Source organism: Hoplias malabaricus, chromosome 4 (genome assembly GCF_029633855.1).
Source record: "Hoplias malabaricus isolate fHopMal1 chromosome 4, fHopMal1.hap1, whole genome shotgun sequence".
Taxonomy (NCBI): Eukaryota; Metazoa; Chordata; class Actinopteri; order Characiformes; family Erythrinidae; genus Hoplias; species Hoplias malabaricus.
Genome location: NC_089803.1, coordinates 65,846,221 through 65,862,379, shown reverse-complemented (window position 1 = coordinate 65,862,379; position 16,159 = coordinate 65,846,221). Strand labels below are relative to the sequence as shown.

General features: G+C 40.4%; 2 protein-coding genes across 2 annotated transcripts in view; one reads left to right on the top strand and one right to left on the bottom strand.

Annotated features, from left to right (window-relative positions):
- syn3 (synapsin III) overlaps window positions 1-16,159 on the top strand; it is a 154,425-nt gene that overhangs the window by 72,168 nt on the left and 66,098 nt on the right. The gene's annotated exons all lie outside the window — the stretch shown is intronic.
- LOC136694624 (metalloproteinase inhibitor 3) lies at window positions 265-14,310 on the bottom strand. Its single transcript, XM_066668335.1, has 5 exons — window positions 14,053-14,310; window positions 7,802-7,884; window positions 6,804-6,915; window positions 4,677-4,798; window positions 265-3,038 (listed from the first exon to the last, which is right to left on the bottom strand). The coding sequence occupies exons 1-5, from the start codon at window positions 14,177-14,179 to the stop codon at window positions 2,841-2,843; spliced, it is 642 nt and encodes a 213-aa protein (XP_066524432.1). The 5' UTR covers window positions 14,180-14,310; the 3' UTR covers window positions 265-2,840.

Here is a 16,159-nt window from a genome sequence, read left to right as displayed (position 1 = left end):
CAGAATGAAAGAACCCACATGTATCTTCTGAGCTTTGAGGAGTCAGTATTCAATATACTTCTTTTAGAAGCATTACATTTTTCCGAAATCTGTGACCACTGATCAGCAGGTTTCTCCAGAATGGGACAGTTCACTGAATTGCTTGTTTACATCTGAATCTTTTATTGCATATGCAATTAATACGCAATCAAAACTGGTGTTGACAAGTTTAGGTCATCGGAAATGTGACCGGGACATGGCCCAACGCTCCCTGCCATAAATTACAACCAAGTGTTTTGATCACTATACAATGACGAACATACAAGACCCAACATGACTTGTTTATTTAGAATCTGATATGATGTATATACAAACATCCTGTCCAGTTAAAACAGGCTTCAAATAAGAATTTCATATTTAAAATATAAACATACATTTTGTTAAATAGGACATGTTCACAAATGTGATTTTCATTAAATCTTTATTATAAAAATATAAAACACAGAAATTAAAAATCAAAACATTTCAGTAAGCCCCTACAGAAAAAAACTCCTTGGGAATCTGTGTTTACACACACACACACACACACACATACATACACACACACTGTACACAACAACGCTCCTGATCATTCTCAGCCTGCTTCCCTAAATATGTCCAAGACAGGATTGACTGTGGGGTGTGTTAAGCAGTATTGTACATTAGCATGACCCCCATTAAAGTGATGAAGACTAAGGTGGCTTGGGCCTTGGGAAAGACGGCATGATCACTAACTCTGTGGTTAATTATTGCAATAGTATAATATCAAAGTGTTTTATACTGACAAAGTGCACTGCAATAACCAAAGATGATGTGATTTTTCAGGCTAAGAACTGAACTGTGTCATCACAGCCCAAGTCACCTTAGTCTTTGACAGAGGAATGAATTGAAGATACTGTGAATTGCCCACAAGAAAAAGGAAAAATAGAAAAAAAAAAAAGTTTAGTGACAAATCAAAATTATTTGCATCTGTTCAGTTGAAATATTTTAATACTTTTACATTTACAGAAATACTTTTTTAATAGCTAAAACCTCTGTTTATGCAGTGATTTTAAAAACATGTATTAGTACCAACCGGGTAATGTTTGGGAAGAAGTACCATCACATAAATGCGTTTATATCATTGTAAGGTTTTTGAAATTACAACATTAACTTTCCTTAGAAATCAGCCAGTGGTGGTGTGATCTTTTTTTGCACAGAACACGAGTTTCTTTCTTAAACATTATTGGTCAGTTTAACTGTCCTGCTCAATTAAAATCATTAGTGTTCATAGCATAGCACAGAGGTTTCAGTCAGGTCATTGTTTCTTAGCTTATATCATAGACAGCAAGAGAAACAAAATAAATTGCATCCATTGCCCCACTCAAGAAAATAAATGTTCCCCAAAATTTGTGCTATATGGTTCATTTTTGCTTGTAAAAATATATATTTATATAATCTTTGTTTTTTTTTTTGTGATGATTAAAAACATACATTCTCAATACACAAGATTATACTGCGAAAATTGAACTCTACAGCACAAAGCAAGAGGCAAGCAAAGATCATTTATAAATAGATATTTTACAGCAGAGGCATTCAAATCTCCAAAACACATCTGATCCAGGATTATGTAATCGCTTGTAATTAAATGGAAAGTTTATATAATACGCTGACTTTTATATCAGAGAAATGTGTAATGTCTGTCGTTTCCAGACCTGTGAGAGCTGTGATTTGAATACCTCTGTTTTACAGTTTACACTGTGGATGTTTACCTGTGTATACATACATACACATACAAATATTCATCTCGTTTAAAGTCGTCATAAAACATCTGCCTTCTGCACGAGAACCGTAAAGTATTGCTTTCATAAATTATTCTAATAGAAACACTGCCCTGTGATCAGTTTTAGAATGCTGTTATTGAGAATCTCTTCATGGGCTGATTGGTGTGATCTGTATGTCGGTGCTAAGAACGGAACATTTATTGCTTTATATTAGAATATCAGAGTTATTATCTGTCATAGATAAAGCGCCAGCAGCTTTCGAAAAATAGTTTAGTGCAGTCTGAAAAAGGCCCAAAGGGGGTTATGGTAAGGGAACATGACTTGGTTATTATTTAGCTGTAATAATCATGACATATAAACAACGTGTCTTTTTGTTCATTGTATGCAGCATGGTCTGACTTACTTTCTAGATGTTAATGTTATCAGCTCCCAACTGATGACAGTTTGAGCTCAAATAAACAAACATTACTCTTTGCTGCCCACTACAGGTGTTGTAGCTTAAGATACTTTCTTTCATTTGCAGGCATCAGCAGTGCAAATCAACTGTGATTGGCTTAAATGACTGAGCAATTTTGTAATAATTAGGACAAGCAACAATGTTCAAATATGTGTCATGATTTGATTGAACTGATATAACAACAACAGCAACATTTTGTCAGGGCACAAGTATGTTGGAAAATCTCATGTCATTAGCATACTTTTTACAGTAGTTAAATTAATACGGTCTATGACATGTTTCCTTGACAACAATTCTCGTCTCTCCCTTTCATTTGTACGTTTGTGGGCAGTAGCTACACAATGCCTCTGTGGACAGAAGAGTGCAGGTAGAGTGACCACAGCATAACCGTACGCAATAGAACACAGGTATCGTTTACGTGAAAAGTGCTACCACAGGCACCAATAAAAGTTGGCATAGTCAGCAAGACTCAACCTATTTCTCCATATGGGTAACAAGGCAAACTGAAGGGTAATTCTTTTTGGAACGAAATAGGTTGGAGGGGTAGTAGAAAGAAGCTGGGTATAATGAGGAAAAACGGGTATGGAAGATGCTGGGAATGTTCAGGGGTCAGTGGTGTTGATGGTGGTTTTGTCACGTGAGGTCATCCCTCGGTACCAACTACAGTAGCCCTCTTTCTGCTGGATGCAGGCATAGTGGCGGGACTGGTAGCCAGGGTAGCCGAAGTGGGATAACATGTCCGTCCAGAGGCACTCGTTCTTTGAGGTCACAAAGCAGGGTAGGTAGTAGCAAGACTTAATCTACAGAGAAAGAGGAGCAAGACTATAGATCTGTGGCTTCAAAGCATGAAATCAGATTATGGAGAAGGGTGAAGACTCACTATCTTTCAGTCTCTTGCATTTTTCTAGGAAGGTTTTTTTTTTTGTTTTAAACTGCCTGGGGACTCATTCATAACACTGGCACAGATTTGAAACTTGGCCACTAAGACAACTACAGAAAACACAGAGCATTCATTTTAAATGCCTACACATGAAAATGGTGCAACAGGTAGTTATGTCTTTATAGGACTTCTAAGACTCAAGATCAAACCATTCTATGTCATTATTTTTATAAAACGGAGCTCCAGGTGTTTCATTATCTACAAAAGCATCAAGAGTTTTGAGATGCTCCATGTTTTTTTGACTAAATATGTTAATCACCGTTAGGCTTCATTGAGGGGCATATCAACGGAAATGGGTGCAGATTTGGCTTTTCACAAAGCTTAAGTCAGGTGATTAACTCTGTCAATAGTGACATGGGGCGATTAACAGGTTTTTGTGATCACAGATATTGCCATGAGCTTTGTGCATTAAAGTTGCTACTTCCTCCAACTTTGAAGGAGCTCTCTTCAAGCTCATCAGGCTTCCCTTTGAAAATGTCGATGCAGTAGAGCTGAATGGTTGTGATTATTTGCAACTTCCTGTACTTAAAAGATGGAAATGTGAAAGAATCACATTCATATTTTAATGAAGATGCAGAAGGTGAAAGAGAATAAACTGAAACGTATGAGTAACGGAAAAAACGTGAACTGCATTAACAGGACAGGCCGCTTTCTAAAGTGTAATTCCAGATGGCTAATGAATACAGGACTTAACGCTCGTCAGTGGCGGGAAGGATGTAACTCAACCACTCTTGGATAATGCTATAATATATGCTTTAAAAGGACACACGCTGGTGTCAAGGACTTATCTGTCCCAGAAAACTCATGTTAAGGCAGGCAGAAACATTGATAAATCCGTGTTTTTTACAGAATATATGTGAAATTCTGGTGATTTAAAGCTGATATGTTGTATGCAAGATCGATATGCTTGGTCTAGCATAGAACCTATATTATTCAGATGTGTTATTTGAGTACTGTCCAACACTGAGCTCTTTGTGAGCCTGTGGGATTGGTATGCAGCAGCTCTAAATAGTATTTTGCTAAAGAAGCAGTCATAAGTGAAAGCCTAGTGTCATGATATAGTATGAGAATTAAGGCAGTACATGAGTATATACAGTTTTCTCACTTGCATTCATTCAGACGTTCATAACTTTTGGGGCTTTATGAATAGTTTAAACTTTAATATTTGCCCAAGAGATATTTTCCTCCAACCAATGCATCCTCAACCTTTGAGCCATCGATAATAATAACTGATAAATCTAAATGTAGATGTGTCAGAGGCACTGAAGCTGCATAATGTCTATATAAAATTGGTACTATTCACACTACTGTCATACTTTGTTTGCTGAATTGCTGCTTAACTGTCAGATAGTTTGCAGGCCTTTTAAAGTAGTGTATTGTGTTTGAATAAAAGTCTGTTCCTTGCTTTGCCATGGCCCCTGCCCCTCCGGCCAGTGGTGAATGGGCGGTCAGTCTCCTGTATTGCATGCCCAGGTGCAGCACAGCCGACCCCACTCACCCTGCAGTTGCAGCCCAGCTGGTAGCGATGGTTGATTCCCTTCTTTTGGGCGAGGGACAGGCGCTCCCACCTCTCATTGAAGTTACAAAGCCCAGTGTAGACCTTTCCATCGTACACACGACCTACGGAGAGAATAAGACGACTATTAAAATGCAGAACTCCTGTCCCAGGACACTATTCTATGAGCATGCTTAATCGACATCCATCTGTCGACGTCTGTTTGCTGCTGCACTCGAGCATAACAATATGAGGTATAATATATTAAGAAAATAAGGAATGTGGAGTTGCACAGGAGAGAAGTGGATACATTTCAATGAAGTACATTCAGACATTGGGAAGTTATTCATTGTGAATGCTATTATGTTGTTACAAGTCCACTGACCTTACTGGAATGTAATCAGCCTCTTGGGGCTTGTATTGTAAACTAACAATTGTGATATTTATATTTCCACAGTGAATAGTGAACATTTACAGTTCCCTTGAAGGTTCCCTAGGCATGCGTACTCCCAAAGACTTAAGACTATCACATGCAGCATATTTTTATGCATTTCATAATCAGTATGTTACATAAATACACATTATTTGGGTCAGATGGGTTTAAAGGCCTGTTAGCTATGGTAAACCAATCTTGCACTGTGCCATTAGATTAAACTGCCCCTTGATTCTCCAAAGCATCCCTTAGCAGTTATTTTTAGCTTTTGGCTGTTTGCGGCTTATCACCTATGACAGGATCCCAACCTCTTTAACAGGTGCACCAGTGCAGCTCTGCTTTGGAGCCACACTGGAATGGCAGTAGACTAAAACCGTGGCCACATACTTTGTCTCCCTTGTGGTAGCCTTTGCATTTGGCCAGATTATTTTCAACACTGGTAAAAAGATCTTATCAAACTCTCGAGTGGGGCTTGCTTCCACAAACTTGGTCATGAGGGGAACACACACACACAGGGTGATCAAAGACAAACTCATCGTCTGGCAGATCCCTTGGTGTTAAAAATGTTCGTGAATAGAGCTGATCCCTGCCACTTGGGATGAGAGACCCAATTATGGATCCAAATTAAATGCAGGCAAGAAGGCTGCAGTGTGTGTGAGTGAGAGAGGGAAGGGGTAGGGGAGCCTGTGTTGCAGTATACGACTTGATCCACCCAGTCTCCGACAATCAAAGTCTTTATGTTATGTGTTACTCCTTTATATAAGCATTAAATGTAGGTACGCTGTGTGCCTCATGTCCAACTGTGAATTTATGTGTAGTTGTATAACCGACCAATCCATGCTCAGCCTTTTTGTTTCAAAGCAACTGTGGACAGTTTAATGAAACACTGAACAGAACATTTCCATCAATGCAGCCTAGTGAGAAAATCACAATGTTAGGATACATTGCATGTCATGTGACTGTGGTTACATTACCATGGCAACTTTAGTCCACAGCCTAAATCACTACAACATACTCCAGCTTGTTAGCATATAATATTAGGGCTGGTTTCCTAGACTGACATTAATTACTCCTTGAAAAACATTCCTAAAATGTTGTGTAGCAAAAAACAACAAACCCTGTTTTGGTTTGATTGGGTTTATATCTGTAAAGCTTGTGCAGTTGCTATATATTTCTGGGCTGGGCTTCGTAGTTCATTTGCAGTATTCTTCTTTCAGCAAGAGGGTGCTCTGCTCGCTTGTGCTGCCACTTAATGATGTGGTCATTCCACTGCTTTTAAGATTGTCATGTAACACTCTAAATAGTTTGCTCTGTTTAGGCAACAGAAAAGGTAACTGCAGTCCCTGCATGAGCATTGAGCTCAACCGTACTCAAGGGGCTGGTAATGTGGCGGGGGGGTTGGGGGATTGTGTCATTTCTATTGTGTGCAGTTGGGTGGGGTCTAGTGCCTTTAAGCTAAATAAATTTGGCTGCTATTCGCAACCTTGCTTTTGTAGTGAGAGGCATGTACTACTGCTATTAGTGACAGTATTGGTCACTGTTGCTTTTGATGAACCATTAGTCACTTTACTCCTTTAGACATTTAATAAGGAGTCATTGTAGGTTTCCAAGACAAAAAGACACAATGACTACGTGTGCACGTTCATTACTTTGACATGGTGAATCATTGGTTTAATAACCACATGGCTAAACCTTACCTGTGATCAAATACTGGTATTTGTTGAGGTCAAATTTGACTCCGCACAGACTTTCAGAGGCATCTGTGTAGATGTGCTGGACATGCTGCATTTTGTTGAATCCTTTATACATCTGGGGAAGATTACACATCATTAAGATTTGTCTTAAATGAGAACGTATCAAAGCTTCTAAAGTCACATCAAGAAATAGATCATCTAATGCTGAGAGACACTAGAGCCAGTGCATGAACCAGATGAATATATGGCTGTCGGATCTCTTCAGGCAGTGCTGTATCAAGAGTAGATATAAAAACACTTCATACTAAAAGTGCAAGGGCAGTATATGGATAATCCGTGTCTGTTTTTTTGTGTAGATTCTTCATTGAGATCAGGTGAACCAGGCAACTCTAGAAAGATCATGTTTGAACTGAGAGTTGTTGTTTTCACCAGTTTGATTTATTTGTCTAAGGAACAGCAGGAAATCCCTGCTTTGGAAGAAAAAAATGTTTATAGGAAAACTATGAACTCTGATTCCAGGGAATTATATTTTTAGTTATTGCAATTTTTTTGTTGTTGTTCCTGAGACAAATAAAGAGATGTGTAAATATCTATAGAGCCTGCGATCCAACTGAAAGTACTCAGAGCTCATTTAAACAGCAGTGTAATAAGTATTACAGTTTTACCTTAGGTTTATTCTTCCTAACAGTGGCTCATTAAAAACATATCAGAATATGTAGCAGTTATAGATGTCCTCATGCACAAGACATATTATGAGTCTGCCCTGGTCTGCATCTGTCCTGGTCAAGTGACTTTTGCCTTACCTCATACACTTGGAATGTGCAGCATTATGTAATCAAGTTAGCGTGCAATGGTCTTCCATTTAAAGGCTGAGTGAACCTGGTTAAGTTTATTGTAATTTCACCGTTGTAGAGGTACAGCAATAGTGATGACAGGACTGTTGTGGTATATTAGGTTCTTAATGTGATTTTGTTGTGCTGAGGACACTCTAGTTGACTTGCCTTCATCTGTTTCACGGTGTAGCGCATTGTACCAAAAGGTCCGTCCTTCAGTAACTTCTTCCCCACTACTTTGGCTCGGATCACTGCAAAACAAAGCACACAAACATGTCCTGGTTAATATAAATACAGACAGCTCAAGTCACATGCGCACTCACAGTGGGAGCAGTAGCTAAAATTCAGATGCTTTTAATTAAACGGAAACAAAGCCAGAACCGCAGTGGTAAATAGATTCAAGTAGCTGTTTTTCCACCAGCTGGGCTCAGAAGTCAGAAGAATGGCAGGAGTGCTGGCTTAGGTCACATTTTACATTTCAGATCCAAATAAAAGCTGTTAAATGGACAGATGCTAGGTAAGTCGTGTCAGTCTCATTGAGCGTGCAATGATCATTAAATCTGTAAATATACCCTCATATCAAGATAAACATAATATAATAAAAGTTAAACAAAACAAGCAGCCACCAGTTAGCATTTGCATATGACATCATTCTGATGGATGGCCATTATGTTGGCCATATTATCACGATGTGTAAAGAGACTATTCGGGTTTGATCACCAGCATGCCATTTTTCTAATGGATTTAAAACTGTAGAAGCTTGTAAGAGCAAAATGTTGAGAGATATACTGAACTGGAAACATCTGGCTAGACCTGGTATAACCCAGCAAAGGCAGCCATCATGTTTCCTTGTGATATTGTGGTATTCCAGGTGACTTTTCTGCAGGACGTTGAGCGCCAGTTATTAATTTTTTATATATATTTTATTTTGAAAACACAAACTGGTGTCTGTTCAGAAGACACTTCTTTTCAGCGAGAAACTGAACTGTCTCCAGTAAGAGCAGTGTGAAGGCATGTCAGCACTACAACAGCTTACTGTCTACTCCAACCTTATGGGTGACAAACCCACATGAGCTAGAGCAGCCTCAGCCACAAGACAGAGATCTTATCTGGCTGCCTTTCTTATAAACTGTAGCACGATGTGGGGATAGACAAAACATCTGTGGCTTGATTTACATCTCCTCACAGACTGATAGAAATTACTAGATCCCTCAAAAAAATAAAATAAAATAAAGTAAAAACAGAGAGGCAGGTGTTGGTTGAAGGATCAATTTTGGCACAAATACACTACTTTCCCCAAACATGCCCATACCATTATCAGATTTTAAACACCAGAAAGCATGTGACACACACCTGCTCCTCTCGACCCCAGAGAAAAAGAGAAGACGAGGAAAGAGTCTAGGAAAAAAAAAGAGGAGGTGACGGAGGAATCATGTGGCAGCAAAGATGTTTGTTATCTTTCTTTGAAGGAATTTCCTTCCCACATTTCCTTAAGGCTCACATTCCTCAGGCTGCTAAAAAAAATGCTCATTCCTCTGGCCCGGAGGGGAGAGAAAGTTCTAGTGTTTTCTGGATTGCATCGCTTGTTTCACTAATCTCTAATGTAGTGATTTAGCAAAGGATTATTACATTGATAAAAACAATGGCTATTTAACAGGATAATTTGGGACTGATTTCTCTCCATGTTACTTTATATCAGGTTAAAGCCTAGATATTTACAGTTCTATGAAGCATTAAAAGTGCACAGCATTAGCGAAAGAGCTAAAACAAACCAAATCAACTGGAATATTTCTATTACATTTACCAAAAACACTCTCAAAATCCACTTTCTCACCAAGCAGTAGCTATTTCAGAGCTAAATAATGCTTTAGATTTGACTTATTTGTACCTAGAGAACAATATGGACTGAATCAAGACACCCACTCAGCCAATCAGCTACCAAATGTCAATGTCTTTAAACTGTATTCTGGCTCCACGGTGTTTGTACTGGTCACACCAGCATCCAAAGACAGGACTTTGGTCCTAAGCTGATTATCCTAATCAAGTATCCCCAAGGCCTTCAACCACTGTGTCAACACTCAGGCCCTTGACCTTAAACCCCAAGAATGAAAATGGTGTGAAAGCACAGCTATCTGCAGGATTAAAGGAGACCACCATTCTATCCATTTTATAATAACCGGAATGTCTAAGATAAAACCTCTAAAGTTGAGATCTTGCAGCTGTTTTCCAGTTCGTGTAATACATTACAACCAAGAGTGTTAGAGTAATACATATTCATGCTGCACCAAGTTTAACGTACATTTCAGAAAGTAGGTGGTGATTTGTGAAAAAGGTAACTGGGTTATGGCACAAACAGAATAAAATCCTTCTCTGCAGAAAAGTATGATTCAGAAGGGAATCAAAGCATTTATATGCTAATCCGGCACATATCACAGTGCCATGGCGATTTACTTAACCACCCGCATTACCACTGCTTTCCCTCTGAACATTATAGATTGCAATTACAAGTGTTTCTCAGACAACTACACAGTATTTTAGAAAATGGCTAACTTCGACATACTTTATGAAGCTTACAACAACCCGTTAAACTTTAAGTACTGCTTCCAATTATTTTAGAGTATGATTAATACATGTTTCAGCTTCACAAAGAAGACTTAAAGACCACTCGCACTCTTAATAGAGTACTACTCACCTAAATTATTTTTGCCTCGGAATTTAAAGGAAGAAAAGGCAACAATGTAAATGAATTAGTACCATTATATGTATTAGATTAGGGTGTTGTTTCAGACCGACTCACAGCCCCAAATAAAAATCCAAGTGACTTTTTACTCTACATTGTAATAGCTTGCTGGTTCCTTATCCTATATAAATACCTAGTGGTACCCTCTACCACACTACAACAAAGCACTTGGCTTGGACTCCGCTCCGAGGGTTCTTGCCAGGGACGCTCCTGCATGGTACAGTTTAGCCCAGACCACATCACCCTGTGCCCAAAGCCCCTCAAACCACCACCCTGGCTGGGCTGCTTTGGCAGGATCTTAAACCTCAGAGGCCAAAGTGTAGGGCAAAACACTAATCTGGTGCATGAAAGCCCTTTAGTTCAGAAGCCCTGGTTGAATAGGCCATTTCAGACCCCTCCAATGCTTTGCCAAGTGGGTCTGTGCTCAAATTCAACCCTGTGACAACCCAACATGAAGCTAAGCAATGTAGACTTAAAGGCAGGAAATGGGCCTTGTTTTAGAAATTGGGGGTTAACTGAGGAAATGTATAGCGCTTAAATATAGTTGGAGCACTGCGGTGTACAATCTGATAGCAAACACTCTGGAGCTAAGTCCACAGTTATGGGCATTCCTGAAGCGTTTCAGTCTTTTCTACCCTGCCTTTGAGTTGACGCTTAATTCGATGGAAGGGGAGAGCTTAAGATGACATTTATGATTCATCACCGTGCTGTTGATTACAGAGTACTGGGTGCCTAAATGTGACTGAATCACCTTCCCCTGAATTGGCTTTGAAGTTAAAAGTCCAGGCATTTCATAAACACTTGGAGGAAAGCAGCTGGTTGTACGCTGCAATTTGTGTCATGTTGTTCTAGGAGGAGTAGACATGTTTTATGCCACGTAAGTATTTACCTCTGCATAAATCAAATTTTAACCATAGACCGGCACAGCTGTGTAAAACATGAGAAAGTCCACACGTTTCCCTCTAATCGTAAGGAAGCTGAAACAACCCTAACCCGAGCTGAAATAAGCTTTGTGAATGTCTGAAACACTAAAATATTTTTTCCATCAGCAGTGGTGGCGCAGCATGCCCCCCCCCCCAAACAGATGCCTGAGTGAAGGTGTTTTGACATGATTTTCAGTAATCTGTTTGCACACGCAAGGGGAATGCATACAGTGTACATCTGACAGTCTTCTTTTGGCGTGTGCCAAGAGATAAAAAAGCCACTGCAATGTAGAATTAAAATTCTACAGTCTGTACAATAGTTAATGATTTATTACACAATTACATTGGTTAAACTAGACTTGGTTCTGTAAGTCAACTAATTGACTAACTGCAGAGGACAGTACTAAATCCCACGCTCTTCTGATATGAATCAGTTGTGACTCGGAAGGACGATCACCAACCTGTGCTGGACTCCCGCTATTCAGGACAAGAATGGATGTCACCTGCTGGAGTGACAGAGTTTAAATGTAGTGCATCTTTTTCCTTCTCCAAGCGCATCGATCGTAAAATGACGTCTTGAGAGGACCAACAGCATGGTTGATTATGAGTTATCTCATGTAGCGGAAGAACAATCTGTCACTGTTTTAACCGAGGATGCCAAACAGTTGTGGGAGTAGAGTGGCGAGGCGACAGCAGATGCAGCGGCGTCACTCAAACACTCCGGGCAGCCGTTCAGAACCAGGGAGGACCTTGAAAAAAGGGATTTTCGCAGGGCTCACTAGTGCCTGCGGCATCTCAAAGAGCCCCAGTTTATGCGAGGCCAGAGGGATGAGGGGCAGATAAAGCAGATGAAAGGCAGCGGCTGATCCGTCACCTATATAAACACGGCAGAGGAAACAGAGCCCGGTCGAAGCGTTTGCGATCGAGTGCTCATGTTACCACAAATAAACGACTGAGAGAGTGATAGGACTCCCCTCTATGCTGGCTTGGCGCTTAATGAAGATGCTCAGCTATGTGGAACATCAGTGGTTAACCACAAGGGGGAGATGGTACTTGGAAGCACTGACCATATGTTTAAGAAATGCAGGCCGTCCTGTATTTTTTTTTTTCTCTGAAAATACCTTTGAATTGAGCCTCAAATGGGGTTCACCGCAGGGTCATGGATCACTTACAGGTCAAAAAAGGGGAGGAGAAGGAAAATGGACGTTTGAACCACCACACCACACCTCTTTAAAGGTAAACAGGTTTTACCCCTTCTTCCTGACCGTTGGTCGTTATAGACAGATCACTCCAAATATGTGACCTTCTCAGCATCTCTTTCTTTCCTGTTCTATTTGTGGGTCGGTATTGTATGTACAGTGGTGGATGGATGAATACACATGTGGTCGTAAATGCAGCTCACAATAGCAACCTTCAGCCACCCACTCTCCAAACCTCTTACATTTCTGCTCACCTCATATCTGTAACTCCACCATTTTCTCTGGATTCATACATAAAGGCACTATATAGTAAGATAAAATCTGCTCATTAAAACACAAATCTCAACTAACACAGATAGATTAGCATTTCTAAAACGTGGAAATTGGAACCACGTTGACCTGGCTTTGTTTCACAGGGAAATCATTTTTCCTGAGGCTTAATGTATACTACACTGAATTTAACTTTAACGTAGTAGCACAGAGATCCTGTTTTTCTGGACTACAGTAAATACCTCATGAATTATTGGCTTTAAATATTAATCAAAGGTAAACATCTTTATGCTATTATATATGAACTGAGAGCTAATAACACCAGTATAACTGCACCTCGCTAGTGCCTCTATTATATATGATACTCCAAGTTATGAATAACTTTCCTGGTGCGTTGTCTTCTAGGACGTTATCTAGAACATTATGATCCTATAAAAATTCCTGTATTCTTTGTCTAGTTCTTTTTGCTCATGGCAGGAATGGGAAGGTCATTTAAAAGAGAACCAAATCCATCAATCGCCGGACAACTTGTGCTATACTCAACTTCAACAGCAGAGAAATGAATAACTGAGTTGTTCTTCACCTAGAAAGGCCTTAAAGCAAGAGGTTGCTCGCATAATCATGTGAACCGTGGCTGCACTGCTGGAACAAGACCATGAGAAGGATTAAAACATGCTGCTTTAGCTGGCCATTACAGATCATTAGTCTCTTGTGGTTCAAGAAAAAGAAAAACCCAACAGGCACTTTATTCCACGTATGACCTGCTTCTAGTAAAATAACCAACCCGCTAACTTCAGTCTGCCCTACCCTTCAGCAAGTGGTTATTTGTCCCAAAAAATAAATTAAAAAAATACAAGCAGCCCACTGGGGCTTGTTGCCATGGCTACACTTAACTCTTACCTCCTTCTTTCCCGCCCTCCGCACTTTCTCACAGTCGTGACCCATTCACAGTTTGTAATTGTTTACAGTGTATTCCTGAGGTAAAAAGTCTTTAAGTATGTGACCTGTTGTACAGTAGCCTTTCCTCTAGTAAACTAAAGCACACCGAACACCGTGTCGAACACTTTTGGACATCTTTAAACCAGTTTTGACCTCTTTAAAATCGAGTTTTTGTTTAGTAGACATTCCCCCCCCCCCCCAAAAAAAAAAACCGAGCCAGTTTTACTCAGGTGATTAATTCCAAGCACTGAGGCACGTCGAGCTATACTTAAATACAAACACACCGAGTTAAAGCGGTTGTGAGTGAGTAGGATGAAATTATAAGGGATATCCCGCTGTGACTCTTACCGATGTCGGCGTTGCAGTAGGCGTCCTGAGGGTGAGACAGCGCGCACGAGCACGCCTCCGTCAGCCAGTCCACACCGACGCTGCTCAACACCAGCAGCACCCCCAGCAGCTCACAGGGCGGCTTCATCCTCACACAAGAGTCCGGGCTCACGTCGACACGGCGAGAGGGAAGGAGAGAACGACAGACAGTCAGTCAGTCAGTCAAAGGCAGAGAAAACTAGACTTAAGAGTTAGAGAGAGTGAGAGAATCTCCTCAGTGCTGGGCTCTCAGCTCGGCGCTCGCTCATATAGCGCGGTGGCGGGACACGCCCCCAGCAGCTGCTGCGCGCTCAGCCAATCAGCAGCCGCCTCCGCTCACTATTAACTCACTATTAAACATAACACACTCATGACATAGTGGAATAGACCCCACCAGAAACAGACACGAGAAAGGGTGAAAAGCAACAGTGACATCATTTTACTGAAGACAGTAAAAAAGAGGAAAAACAGGCCTATGTTTGTAGTGGTTACGCGTCCCGTACGCCTGTAAACTGCAGCTTATTTACTAAATTAACCAGGGTAGCCATATTACTATAAATGGTGACCATTCTATCATTAATTCATTAAGTCATTCACGCCTTGATGAATTAATTAATTGTGATCAGGGAGAGGTGGGTCAGTAGCCAACACAGAAACACACTATGGACAGGGACAGGGACAGGGACACACTATGGACGGTGCATTCTCTTTATTTTGGAGGACAATATCGAGAACAATATCCGAGTTCTTTAACTGTTCTTGCCGTTTGCATTTCTCAGTTTTTATAACTTAAATTTGACAGTGGAGGACGACATTAAGAAAAAAAAACATCAAAACAAAAGAACATACAAGAACGAATATTGAGAAACAGCTTGAGAGTTTTTTAAAAATAACTTTTGATGCACTCAGTGATTCCAGGTAGGCTTCAGAACCACCATGACCCTGAAATAGTTGAGTGAGTGAGTGAATGAATGAATGAATGAATGAATGAATGAAATGCTAATAATGGTAAGAGTAGGCATGGTGACACAGCAGGTAGTGTCACAGTCACACAGCTCCAGGGACCTGGAGGTTGTGGGTTCGATTCCTGCTCCGGGTGACTGTCTGTGAGGAGTGTGGTGTGTTCTCCCTGTGTCAGCATGGGTTTCCTCCAGGTGCTCCGGTTTATTTCCATGGTCCAAAAACACACGTTGGTAGGTGGATTGGCGACTCAAAAGTGTCCGTGAGTGTGTGTTGCCCTGTGTAGGACTGGCACCCCCTCCAGGGTGTATTCCCGCCTTGCGCCCAATGATTCCAGGTAGGCTCTGGACCCACTGCGACCCTGAACTGGATAAGCGCTTACAGATAATGAATGAATGAATGGTAAGAGTAAACTGATTTGTGTATATGACACATTATAGACATAGACAATAAATATTGTCGGGTTGGTGAATGCTCTCTCTTCATTCACTCTAGTTAATTTCACAGCTTTTCCCTTTCTGAACATAGTATATGCACCTGGAAACATTTAAATGTTTGAATGAATGGTGGCATTAAGTAGTGTTACTAAATGTTCTTGGGATTGATAGTTAAAAGCATCCGTTCCTTCTCTCTGTTCACTTTATGTCGTGTTACATTATTTATTTTGTGAATTCAGGGGGCAGCTGCATGTTTGTTAGTTGTTGTTAGTTGAATGTTCTTGTTTGTTAGTGTTTGTCCTGTTGGTGTACTCCAGCATTAAGGCATTTAATTTAAGAAAAAACTGAAGAAGAAATCCTAAGAGTCATCCCTCTGAGGTTTCCAGTGGTCAGAGTAGCTGGAGCTAGTCACTATGAGCCAGCAGCCCCACTGGAAAATGCTTCCTTCATGGAATAAAACATGCGGTGATGCCGTATGATGTGGTTATTTCCGACTGAGATAAACACTGTTCTCTTAGACTATACAGCACATGGTAAAGTCTTTGTCTTCTGCTGACTTTGTCAGTTTTGTTCTCTGATTTTGAGCTGATGAATGACAGAACTAAAAGTCATATTTTCATTGAAAATTGAAGCAAAACACAGCCACTTCCCCAGTCCTTAAATATTCACTGGATTGTACTAATTTAAATAAA

Coding starts and splice junctions, on each gene's coding strand:
- LOC136694624 (XM_066668335.1), bottom strand. CDS start 14,179: ATGAAGCCGCCCTGTGAGCTGCTGGGGGTGCTGCTGGTGTTGAGCAGC. Junction 7,885..14,052: donor CTACTGCAACGCCGACATCG/GTAAGAGTCACA, acceptor TTTGTTTTGCAG/TGATCCGAGCCAAAGTAGTG. Junction 6,916..7,801: donor ACACCGTGAAACAGATGAAG/GCAAGTCAACTA, acceptor AATCTTCCCCAG/ATGTATAAAGGATTCAACAA.